Here is a 13,053-nt window from a genome sequence, read left to right as displayed (position 1 = left end):
GCCGGGAATTTCAAACGGCTCCCCTTCAGCCAATCAGTGCTGAAGAGGAGCACTGATTGGCTGAAGAGGCGCTGTTTAAAATTCCTGACTCATCTCTTCAGCCAATCAATGCGCTGAAGAGGGGAGCTGGGGATGTTGGAAGACCTGCTGCACGGAGCAGGTAACGTATGCTCTTGGCCGCGGCGGTGGGGGCGATCGGAGCGGCGGTGGCGATCGGAGCGGGGGGGGGGCGATCGGTGTGGCGGGTGGGGGTGGCGATCGGGGCGGCGGGGGTGGCGATCAGAGTGGCAGCGGGGGTGGCGATCGAGCCGGCGCAGGGGGCTGCGGATGAGCTGGGGGCTGGGCTGCGAGCGGGGTGCCAGGCAGCGGGCGGCCGGATTATCACGCGACGACTGTTTACACGGAACGATCGGCGAATTTTTGGCGAACTACGAACGACGATTTATGAACAGGTTAAAAGATCAAAATAAATGATTTTTCGATCGATCACCGCGTTTACACGTACGATTATCGTTCGAATTCGATCGTTATCACGAAAATTCGCCGGATAATCGCTCCGTGTAAACTTAGCATAAGGCTGGGTTCACACTACGTATATTTCAGTCAATATTGTGGTCCTCATATTGCAACCAAAACCAGGAGTGGATTAAAAACACAGAAAGGATCTGTTCACACAATGTTGAAATTGAGTGGATGGCCGCCATTTAATGGCAAATATTTGCTGTTATCTTAAAACAACGGCTGTTATATTGAAATAATGGCAGTTATTTGTTGTTATATGGTGGCCATCCACTCAATTTCAACATTGTGTGGACAGATCCTTTCTGTGTTTTTAATCCACTCCTGGTTTTGGTTGCAATATGAGGACCACAATACTGACTGAAATATACGTAGTGTGAACCCAGCCTTACAGTGTCAGCAGTTTTGAACTTGAATTGCAGCTCACAGATTCCTTTAACACTCCACAAAAAGGTTGTGCTTGATATCAGAGAGTTCTCATGACTGCAGCATCTAAAGGGTTAAATATTCAGAATACATTAAAAAAAATAAAAAGGTTCAAATGTCCACACTGTAAAAAATTAGCTGTTTATTTATTTCTATTTATTTCTATTTCTTTCTATGAAAATGTACATGTTTTCACAAAAAAAGACCATTAAAATGCCAAAAATCAATATAGTATGTGTAGTTCATGTGAAGACAGGAAATACTGCTCCATCTTTCTGTTCAGAATACTCAAAGAACATGAAATCCTGTGTAAAAGAAAATATTTGTTATGAGATCTCAATGTAGATGTCACAAGTATTACATATAAAGCTGCAAATATATGCACATTACAATGGATGATTGCTAAAACCTATAGTAACTTGTAGTCAAAGAAGGAAATTTATAAAAGGGTGTAAATATACACCTGGTGTAAACTACCCACAGCAACCAATCACAGCTCAGCTTTCAGCTCTGGCAAAATATAAGAGGAGCCGTGATTGGTTGCTGTGGGCAGTTTACACCAGGTGTATATTTACACCCATTCATAAGGGTATCATATTAGGTCGTTAAGGAAATTCAGAGGGGACTGTGGCGACCCCGCTCTGAATCGCCGCAGAACCGCTTTCTGCAGCCCGGGATATCGGCTATTAGCGGGCACGGTCCGATCCCCGTGCCCACTAATTAGCTTTTTAAATGCAGCTGTCAGAGTTGGATTCCCCCACCCCCCCGCGACGTGGTTGTGGAGGAGCGATCCCTGCATCTGAGTCCGTAATGGCGCTGATCCCGGCTCGGCACTCTATTTTTTTTCTGCTGCAGCAGTAAAAAGCAATAGAATGCAATAGAATCTCATCATAAAATGTTTTATTATTAATAAATATTCCCTTCCCCTAATAAAAGTTTAAATCACCCCCTTTTTCCCCTTTATAAATAAAAATAAATAAATAAACATGTTTGGTATCGCCACGTGCGTATTTGCCCAAACTATTAATTTATTTCATTCCTGATGTCGCACGGTAAATGGTGTAAGCGCAAAAAAATCCACAGTGCAAAATTGGCCAAAAAAGCTATCAAAAAGTCGCATATGCGCAATCAAGGTACCGATAGAAAGTACAGATCATGGCGCAAAAAATGACACCTCACACAGCCCCATAGACCAAAGGATAAAAGAGCTATAAGCCTGGTAATAGAGCAATTTTAAGGAACATATATTTTTTAAAAAAGGTTTTAATTTTTTAAAAGCCATCAAATAAAATAAAAGTTAAACAAGTAACATATTATTGTAATTGTACCCACTTGAGGAACATACATAAGACAGTTTTATCCCAGGGCGAACGGCGTAAAAAAAAAAAAAAAGACACAAATTTAAAAAAAATTTATTTATTTTTTTCAATTTCACCACACTTAATTTTTTACTGGTTTTGCGGTGTACTTTATGCAAAAATTCAGCCTGTCATTGCAAAGCACAATTAGTGGCGCAAAAAATAAGGGTTTCTAGGTGAAAAAAATACAACTGCTATGGCCTTTTAAGCACCAGGAGGAAAAAGCAAAAACGCAAAAATGGAAATTGGTTCGGTCTTTAAGGGGTTAAAGAGACACTGTCTTTGTTTGTTTTTTTGCAGAAATCAATAGTACAGGCAATTTTAAAAAACTTTGTAATTGGGTTTATTAGGGAAATATGTCATTATCTGCATTCAAAAAGACTTTCCCCACCCCACCTCTGTCTATTATCTGGAAATCACAAATCTTTTACATCAGACATGCCCTGTGTAACCTATGGAGAGGGGAGGGGGGAGGAGGAAGGAGGGAGATTAGTCGCCAGCAGAGAGCAGAAAAGAAAGGATTACACAGCGGGAGCTGTGTGAAATCTAGTATTCAGAGGTCAGAGAGGTCAGTGCTGACTTCAGAGGAGATAGCCCGGTGATGTAGCTGTAATTTAACTCTTTGTTGTCCTGTTTTGGTGCCTCATCTCCCTCCATAAAAGAACCATGAAGACAGGGGGGAGAGCTTCAAACTGCTTTTTCATGTTAAAAATGCATTTTTCGGCTAATAAACTTAAAGGGGTAGTGCGGCGGTAAACAATTATTCACAGAATAACACACATTACAAAGTTATACAACTTTTTAGTGTATGTTATGTCTGTGAATGGCCCCCTTCCCCGTGTCCCACCACCCAGGGCCGCCGATAGGGCAGTACAACTGGTACTGCCGTATGGGGCCCGGACCCTAAGAGACACGGGGGGGGGGGGCCCGGCGGGCCCGCCGCCCGCCGCCCCCCGTCTGCTACGCTAGGGGGGCCCGCACGGCCCCCCTTGCTACTTGTTTTTGAGCATCCAGAGAAGCTGCGGCCGTGCAGCTTCTCGGGATGCACTGATTGCTTTGATGTTCCGCCCGCACAGTGAGCGGGCGGAACATTAAAGCGATCAGAATACAGGAGCAGGACCTGTCAGCGTCCTCCTCCTGTATTCTCTCCCATAGGCAGCCGGCACTTCATACCAGCAGCCTATGGGAGGCCGGGCCGTGACCTCTCCGGCAGGCGTGATGATGTGATGTCATCACGTCTGCCGGAAGTCCCGTCCCTGCGGCTCGTAAGATGGAGCCCGAAGAGGAGGAGGAAGAGCTGCTGCCTGCACAGCGCGGATTAGGTGAGTAGGATGTTTGTTTTTTTAGGGGCACCTCTGGGGGCATTATTAGTGTATGGGGGCACCTCTGGGGGCATTATTAGTGTATGGGGGCACCTCTGGGGGCATTATTAGTATATGGGGGCACCTCTGGGGGCATTATTAGTGTATGGGGGCACCTCTGGGGGCATTATTAGTATATGGGGGCATCTCTGGGGCATTATTAGCTCATGGGGGCACCTCTGGGGGCATTATTAGTATATGGGGGCACCTCTGGGAGCATTATTAGCTCATGGGGCACCTCTGGGGGCATTATTAGTATATGGGGGCACCTCTGGGGGCATTATTAGTTCATGGGGGCACCTCTGGGGGCATTATTAGTTCATGGGGGCCACCTCTAGGGGCATTATTAGCTCATGGGGGCACAGCGGGGAATCCTACATACAGGGGGCACAGCAGGGGATCCTACATACAGGGGGCATCCCACACAGCGCAGTTACTATGGGAGCCTACAGGGGGGAGAAAGGAAAGGAAGTTGCTAGAAATGTGCGGAGCCTAAATTGTTTGTCTCGCAGGTTCTAAGGGGATGAAACGTATCTGGAAGGAATCATCATGGAGGTCTGGGCCGGATGGAGAGGAAAAGTGACGCCTCAGATCAAAGAAGACATCACCGGTGAGTCCCTGTATGACACTTTTCTTATTTTGTAGAACATCATTTAGTAGGGGCGCCCCGAGGTGACATCTACTACATGATCTGTACTCAGAGATATCACTGTGTTATCTGTTGTGTTACATAGGACTGCAGGTGACTACTACATTATCTGTACTCAGAGATATCACTGTGTTATCTGTGGTGTTACATAGGACTGCAGGTGTTAGCTACTACATTATCTGTACTCAGAGATATCACTGTGTTATCTGTGCTGTTACATAGGACTGCAGGTGACATCTACATTATCTGTACTCAGAGGGATATCACTGTGTTATCTGTGCTGTTACATAGGACTGCAGGTGACATCTGCTACATGATCTATACTCAGAGATATCACTGTGTTATCTGTGCTGTTACATAGGACTGCAGGTGAAATCTACTACATTATCTGTACTCAGAGATACCACTGTGTTATGTGGTGTTACATAGGACTGCAGGTGATATCAGGTGATTTCTCCAGGTTGCAGAAGTTCAAACTTCATCGTGCCCTGGTGTGCTGGTGTCTGTATGTCTGTATACATGTGTGCTGGTGTCTGTATGTCTGTATACATGTGTGCTGGTGTCTGTATGTCTGTATACATGTGTGCTGGTGTCTGTATACATGTGTGCTGGTGTCTGTATGTCTGTATACATGTGTGCTGGTGTCTGTATACATGTGTGCTGGTGTCTGTATGTCTGTATACATGTGTGCTGGTGTCTGTATGTGTGTATACATGTGTGCTGGTGTCTGTATACATGTGTGATGGTGTCTGTATGTCTGTATACATGTGTGCTGGTGTCTGTATACTTGTGTGCTGGTGTCTGTATACATGTGTGCTGGTGTCTGTATACATGTGTGCTGGTGTCTGTATACATGTGTGCTGGTGTCTGTATACATGTGTGCTGGTGTCTGTATACATGTGTGCTGTTGTCTGTGTGTGAGATCAATTCTAGAGAACTGGCTCATATACCCCATTTTCCCCAGTGGCTTAAAATGTAACCTCTGTTATACAGTTATAAAATTATAGAACCTAAAGGTGAACAAGGTGCAATTCAAATAGACACTTACTTGTATAGCTGCCTCTTGTGCTCTGTATGCAGTGCATTATATTCACCCTTGCAACGTACAATTTATAGCGTGTCTACAAGCCCAGCGGGGCTCATTATGAGGGAGACTAAAACTTATACAAGAGTGGGGTAGGGGTTCCCCTGTATTCAGAATGCTGTTGAGTGCTAGGCAATGCCCCGTCTGGGATTATTGAATTTCAAGGGTCTATGCAGAGCAGGATAAAGACACCTCTGCTGCACAAACAGGATCTCCTAGAAAGCGTTCTCACCGCCATGTATTCGCTATCACTGGCTTGGGTGAGCTAAACTAGTCTGCCTGGGGGGCTGTGTGATTTGTATATGCTCACTAACATGGAACAGCCTCATTATATTAGCCTTATCAACATATTCTATGTTAGTGAGCATACCGGGGGGGGGGGGGGGGATTGGTGAACATATACAAATCAAACAGCCCCCCAGACCCTCGAAATTCAATAACCCCAAACGGGGCATTGCCTAGTACTCAACAGCATTCTGAATACAGGGGAACCCCTACCCTACTCTTGTATAAGTTTTAGTCTCCATCATAATGAGCCCCGCTGGGCTTGTAGACGCGCTATAAATTGTACGTTGCAAGGGTGAATATAATGCACTGCATACAGAGCACAAGAGACAGCTATACAAGTAAGTGTCTGTATGGTGACATTTAAATTGCACCTTGTTCACATTTAGTTTCTACAATTTTATAACTGTATAACAGAGGTTACATTTTAAGCCACTGGGGAAAATGGGGTATATGAGCCAGTTCCAAATAAATTATTATTATGAACCAAATTATACTTCCCAGCAAGGCGTGGGTCGAACACACAATTTTTTTTTTAATTAATGTGGGGGGCCCAGACACTTTGGTTGTATGGGGCCCTGAAATTCCTGATGGCGGCCCTGCCACCACCCCCACCCGTGTACCCGGAAGTGTGGTGCGCTATTCATACCTGTCACATGCCGACTCGTCTCCGATCTTCAGTCAGCGATGTCGTCTTCGGCCGAATCCCTCCGTCCGTCCTGAGTGCCGGCCGCCCTTATCGGCTGCTCAGCCGCGATTGTCTGAGCATAACTGTGCTCAGACAATCGCGGCTGAGCATCTGATGACACTGAAGAGGGCGGCCGGCACTCAGGACGCTCGGAGGGATTCAGTCCGAAGACGACATCGCAGACTGAAGATCGGAGACGAGTCGCCACGTGACAGTTATGTATAGCGCACCACACTTCCGGGTACACGGGTGGGGGTGGTGGGACATGGGGAAGGGGGCCATTCACAGACATAACATACATTACAAAGTTGTATAACTTTGTAATGTGTGTTATTCTGTGAATAATTGTTTACCGCCGCACTACCTCTTTAATTACAAAGTTTCTTAAAATCGCCTGTACTATTGATTTCTGCAAAATAAATTTAAACAACAGTGACACTGTCACCCCTTTTTGCATTCTGACTTCTCTTCACAGGTGTAAAAGGTAAATTTACCAGTTTTCATACCTTATTTTATATTATACGTCATGGTGCTTCTTCAAGTAAAAAGTCATCTTTTATCAACTGCAGATTGTGCTAAGTGGGCGGGGCTTCGCAGAATTAGTGCCACTTAGCCCCATCCACAGCTCCACCGTTGGCTCCACCCCTCCGTGATGTCATCTGCACATAGGCGCGGCCCCCTTTACGCCTATTGGTATGGGCCGACCTAGAGAGGGTGGGGCCTAGATCTTTAGGCCAGCCTGTTCCAATGGTCAGCGAGGGGCGGGGCTTATGTGCCTATTATGTCATGGAGGGGCCCCGGCACAATCTGCAGTTGATAAAAGATCACTTTTAACTTGAACAAGCAGCATTACATATGACAAGGTATGAAAACTGTTAAATTTACCCATTACACCTGTGTAGAGAAGTCAGAATGCAAAAAGGGGGTGATGGTGTCACTTTAAGGCCATACTTTTTCAGTTAATGGATTGTTTAGACAGCTTCAATATTAGGAATTTAATTTTTTCTTAATACAACCACATTGTTTAAATTATGCAAGATATTATGTTTTAAATAATATTTTTAGGCCACGTTCACAAAACATGTAGTTTCATTAGTTTCAGGTTTGCATCAATGGCCATTGTTTATTGACAGCGGCCGATCGCTTTAATTACTATGGAATCCCATACGCAGTGTATACATACTGTATACACTCCAGCTGGGATTCCATGTGGCCGCACAAAAAACTGACATCAGTTTATTATTCATTGAATGCGTGTGCTATGGTTATTTGGAATACAGGCACACCTGAATGTGCCCATACAGTATTTCAATTTAAAAAAAGTGATGTTCATCAGGCCGGTACTGCAGTAACGGCCGGGATTAACTTGACAGACAAGGGCCACTCTGTGACATTCTGTGTCACAGAACGGCCACTGTTATACAGCATCTGAACGTGGCCTTAAAGTCACATAAACTACTGAACTTACAATTAGAAAACATGCGCCAAGCATCACTGCTTTCATTTTTACATCAAGGTTCATTGGAAACTGGATGCCAAAGATATCAGCGTCCGTACACATCTCGTTCACAAAACCAGCCCACTGTTTAGAAATTCTACCAACTTCATAGATCTCGTCAACTGACTTTACCTGCAGAGGAAACTTCACAGTTAATAAATACTCATTAAAACATCAGCATTAAAGTAATTTAAAAAAAAAAGCATTTAAAAAAATCAATATTTTGTTTAAAAGGTCAGTAGGTTAAACAAATCTAAGCTTCTGATAGCTCTCTACTGCTCACCGGGTGCCGAGAATGAAGGTATGTGTCTTACCTTTACCTCGGTGCCGTTCCCGTGCAGTTTTAATGTAGTGCATCGTATGGTAAGGCCGATTGGAGCACCGCCCCACCCCCAGATCGCAAATCGAGCCTGCTCCATTGATAATCATTAGTAGAAACGGGCTGGACGGGGCGGATCTGCGTTCTGGATGTGGGGCAGTGTTCCAAGCGGATTTACCATGCTACATTAGAACTGCACAGGAATGCCAAGGATAAAAGTAAGAGACATAACTTCATCCTCAGCGCCCCATATACTATAGGGAGCTATAAGCAGGTTGGATTCATTTAACCTGCTGATAATTTCCATTTAAGTGCAACCAATCCATTTGCAGCCCTAGCAGTTGTAGAAGTACTAACTAGAAAACATGAAAAGGGACAGATTAAATATTCAGCGGTTGGTGTTGCAGAAAATGGCTACCTGGAGTGGCGAAAAATTTTCCTTTTTAGAAATGAGAATGCTGCAAAACCTACTGGCTAATATGGAAAGTAGATAGGGTGCTCATGTAAAGCATTTAGACTTTCATCCACCACTGTCTTCCAGTTAGCATACAGCAATATTGCAGTTCAGATTTGGCATTAGCCAGCTAGGATGTGTGCACCAGAAAAGGACAATTTCTCTGGGATATTGGGTTAAGTGTAGGGCTTGGTTATTGGGATTGGAAGAGAGAAGGGCAGTTACTAGTTTACTAATGTGTTAAGCTAGTAAGGCTCAACTAAAGTCACCTGAAAGAGCTCCTGTAAATTGTGGCCCCATGAGCTAACTCAATCCCAAATTGTCATATATATTATTTTTTATTACCATAAAATTGACATCTGAGCAGCAACTACATGTTAAAAATGGTCCAATGATCCTCAAAACATTTTCATGTCTCTCATTTTGTATTGTAAACTTTGGTAGAAAAGGATGCCAGGTCTGGATGACATAACCAATTGGTATTCCTGGAGGAGCCTGAACTTCAAGCTAAGTAAAAGGACAAAAAATATTAGCATCTCAAATTTAATGCATAAAGGATAACAGTACGATATATATATATATATATATATATATATATATATATATATATATATATATATATATACACACACAGTATATATATATATATATATATATATATATACACACACACACACACACACAGTGGTACCTTGGTTTAAGAGTAACTTGGTTTAAAAATAGTTTCAATTGTTTTACATGTTCTTTTACATTTACATTCTGAATAATAAATCGTTATTTTGGGGGTGTGGAACCAATTGTCTGCATTTCTTTTATTTCTTATGGGAAAATTTGCTTTGGTTTAAGAGTGGATTTGGATTATAAACACAGTGCCGGAACGAATTATGCTCGTAATCCAAGGCACCACTGTATATATATGCGGTGAGATTACTGTTTATTTAATTAGAAGAGAATGAAGTGGTAAATTCTAAAATATTTTTTTTTAAATCTCGATATCCTGAGTATACTCACTCTTTGCAGGCAGCATGGAGCTAGACAGCAGGAACATCTAAGAGGTCTTAATAGTCTCATCACTTCATTGCCCCTGTTATCAGTAATCACTATAACAAAGGAGCGGGCACTTCCACAAAAAAATCGATTACAGAAACTGGTTTCTTCTGCTGCGTAGTATACCTTCTGACCCATACTGTTTGTTATTTCATATTTATTGTTTGTTTCAAATCCTGTAAAGACTAAATCACAAAATAATTATGCAATAATACAATGAGAATGTTAAATAATATAATAAATGTAAAAAAGCTGCCTCACATACATCAATACATACCATAGCAACTCACTGGGTACTTATTAGAACGTGTAAAATGATTTTCAGATGTATCCACCTATCACGTTTCTCAAATTTGGTTAACGACTTCAATTTCTCATGATACAAACTAAATACAGTATGGTGATATTCGAGCAAAACCTTTAGCAGGCTGCAAGTCACATTACAACCACTGGATAGCCACATATAGACATATTTAGCATTTACAGAGGAAGATAAGGAAGTTTACCCCGATGCTCGATCACACTATATGTGACCAAACCATCTTCCCTTTTAAGAGCTTTTCTGGTACTAAAGGCCCTATTCCACAAACAATTATTGGCCATATTTGGCCAATATGGGCCGTTACGGCCGATAATTGTCCCGTGAAATAGAAGGCAACGATCAGCTGCCGTCGCACCGAGCAATAGGAGCGGCGGCAGCAGACCACTGCTGTATGCTATGGGCTGCCCGGATAATCTAGAGATCACCCGTGAAGCCCCCCCCCCACCTCCCCGCGGCCCCTCCTGCACTCACCAGCTCGCTGCTGCCACATGTAATAGCAGCAGCGAGCGGAGGACTGATAGCGCTCGTTTGCTCCTAATAGTCGCCCCGTGAAATAGGGGCTTTAATCACTGATTTCCTATCCTTTGAAATGGCAATTCATAATTCATTGGGAGGCTATCTAGCATCCAAAACCTCAAGAGTCAGAAGCAAGTAAACAGGACTGAGTTGCATTGTGAGACACAGCCATGGCCTCTTAACTCTGCTGATCAGTTAGGGTCCCTGGGTTCATACCCCTACTAAAGATATGGCAGATGCATCTAACTTCTAACAACTATAACACCTATAAAAGAAAATAGTAGTAATTTTGACTGTAAGAAGTGTTTAGTTTGTATTAGGCTAGGAAAGACCTAGTGTAAGACAGATTTTGCCAACCTTATATAAAAATTAGTTGTGGCACTTTGTTTTCTTCTCCTGTTCCTCTATTGCTTTGTTAATACTCAAGTAAACAACTTTAGGCTGCGTTCACACTACCTATATTTCAGTCAGTATATGTATATTTCAGTCAGTATATTTCAGTCAGTATTGCAACCAAAACCAGGAGTGGATTAAAAACACAGAAAGGATCTGTTCACACAATGTTGAAATTGAGTGGATGGCCGCCATTTAATGGCAAATATTTGCTGTTATTTTAGAACAACGGCTGTTATATTGAAATAATGGCAGTTATGTACTGTTATATGGCGGCCATCCACTCAATTTCAACATTGTGTGAACAGATCCTTTCTGTGTTTTTAATCCACTCCTGGTTTTGGTTGCAATACTGACTGAAATATACTGACTGAAATATACATAGTGTGAAACCAGCTTAGGCTGGGTTCACAGTACATATATTTCAGTCAGTATTGTGGTCCTCATATTGCAACCAAAACCAGGAGTGGATTAAAAACACAGAAAGGATCTGTTCACACAATGTTGAAATTGAATGGATGGCCGCCATATAACAGTACATAACTGCCATTATTTCAATATAACAGCCGTTGTTCTAAAATAACAGCAAATATTTGCCATTAAATGGCGGCCATCCACTCAATTTCAACATTGTGTGAACAGATCCTTTCTGTGTTTTTAATCCACTCCTGGTTTTGGTTGCAATATGAGGACCACAATAGTGACTGAAATATACGTAGTGTGAACCCAGCCTAAAAGTGTACTTGTGGTTATAACATTTACAATCTAAATCAACAGTAGATGTGATGTAAAGCAAGTTTGCAATTTACATTCATTATTATTTTTTTTAATTATCATGGAGAACACGGCACTTCCTGTATTCTGATTTTTTTTTTCTCAAAGAGTCAGAAAACAGGATATCCCAGGCCATCTGAGCGCTCACAGAGAAGGCGGTCATGTGTTTGATGGACACATTGAGCTGTGACTCTCTGTACTGGCTGGAATTCCTGTGTTTAGTCTGTTTTTTTTCAACCAGCACAAGTCAGAAAATGTGCCTTTAGGAGACTGGACCTGGATTTCTGGTAAGTTCAGCTTTGTTTTACAGCATGACAACAACAACAAAATAATGAATGTATATTGCAAACTTGCTTTATTTCATATCTACTGTTAATTTAGATTTTGAAAGTTATAACAGATACACTTTAAGGAAAAGTTTACTATGAACTTGGATCTGTCATTTTTTTACTAGTAAAATGTTCAGGCAAAGAGCCACCATGATATAACATGATATCTATGACATGTTATAGGTCTCTTTGGACATAACAATGGTTTAGCATGTAATCAATGTATAAAGCTATACTGTAGTCACACGTTTAAACACGGAAGCTAAAGCTGCCAAAGCAAACATAGGGGAAAAGTCATGATCCTATACATTATGGTTACTGTGAATGTCTACTGTACTTAACAGCTTCACCTTAACAGGAGTAAATTATTAATCATTAAATGGGCACGTTCACATATTACTAACAGATTAACATTGCGGTATGGTAGGTTTCGACATTCTTAGCTCATTAAACAATCACCTCTTACCATGCCCACATCTATTTAAACACAAACTGCAGTACTGAATGTATGACAAATATTAAATAATCACTAACTTTTTAACATGAGCTGTTATGTGTGTACATAAGGGGTAGACGTATTTCTGACCATTATATAAGCTTTAGATGGCTTTTTCACTAGTTTCAGCCCTGAGCTAATGAGTTGAAGGTTGCTATGATGTCTCCTAGGCACTGCATGCACACATACACACATGCACAAATCCTGCTTTTCTAGATCTCTACAGCACACCCCCAGAGGCAGCAGAAGCATAGAGGACATTTTAGAGCAGTACCGATGAGTTTATGCTGTGATTCAAGCACCAAGTGACATATAACAGTTCTTTCAAGCTTCAGCATCCTTTCTGTCTCTCTTAACATCTGCCTCTTTACTGTCACCCCCGTCCCCATTTCACTCTTTATAGACTTCTATTGTCAACATGTAACATAATCCCTTAGTGAGCTGATCAGTTTCCCTCCCAAGACCAATTTTTAACAATTTTGCAGGGTAAATAAGTAATTTGGAAAATGGGGGTTGACCTTTGTGAGGAAAAGGG

The 13,053-nt window shown here is 42.2% G+C and overlaps 1 protein-coding gene across 1 annotated transcript in view; it reads right to left on the bottom strand.

Moving 5' to 3' along the window:
* Positions 1-1,187: 1,187 nt before the first annotated feature.
* LOC138795240 (phospholipid scramblase 1-like) overlaps positions 1,188-13,053 on the bottom strand; it is a 45,721-nt gene continuing 33,855 nt past the window's right edge. The window contains exons 5-8 of the mRNA XM_069974233.1: positions 9,653-9,873; positions 8,987-9,148; positions 7,839-8,000; positions 1,188-1,250 (exon numbers count right to left, since the gene is read on the bottom strand). Of these exons, the coding sequence (XP_069830334.1) occupies positions 1,188-1,250; positions 7,839-8,000; positions 8,987-9,148; positions 9,653-9,873 (608 nt within the window). The remainder of the gene's footprint in view (positions 1,251-7,838; positions 8,001-8,986; positions 9,149-9,652; positions 9,874-13,053) is intronic.

This window comes from Dendropsophus ebraccatus, chromosome 6, assembly GCF_027789765.1.
Source record: "Dendropsophus ebraccatus isolate aDenEbr1 chromosome 6, aDenEbr1.pat, whole genome shotgun sequence".
NCBI classification, from domain to species: domain Eukaryota; kingdom Metazoa; phylum Chordata; class Amphibia; order Anura; family Hylidae; genus Dendropsophus; species Dendropsophus ebraccatus.
Note: the sequence above shows the minus strand (reverse complement) of the source record. Positions and strands in the feature narration are given on the sequence as shown.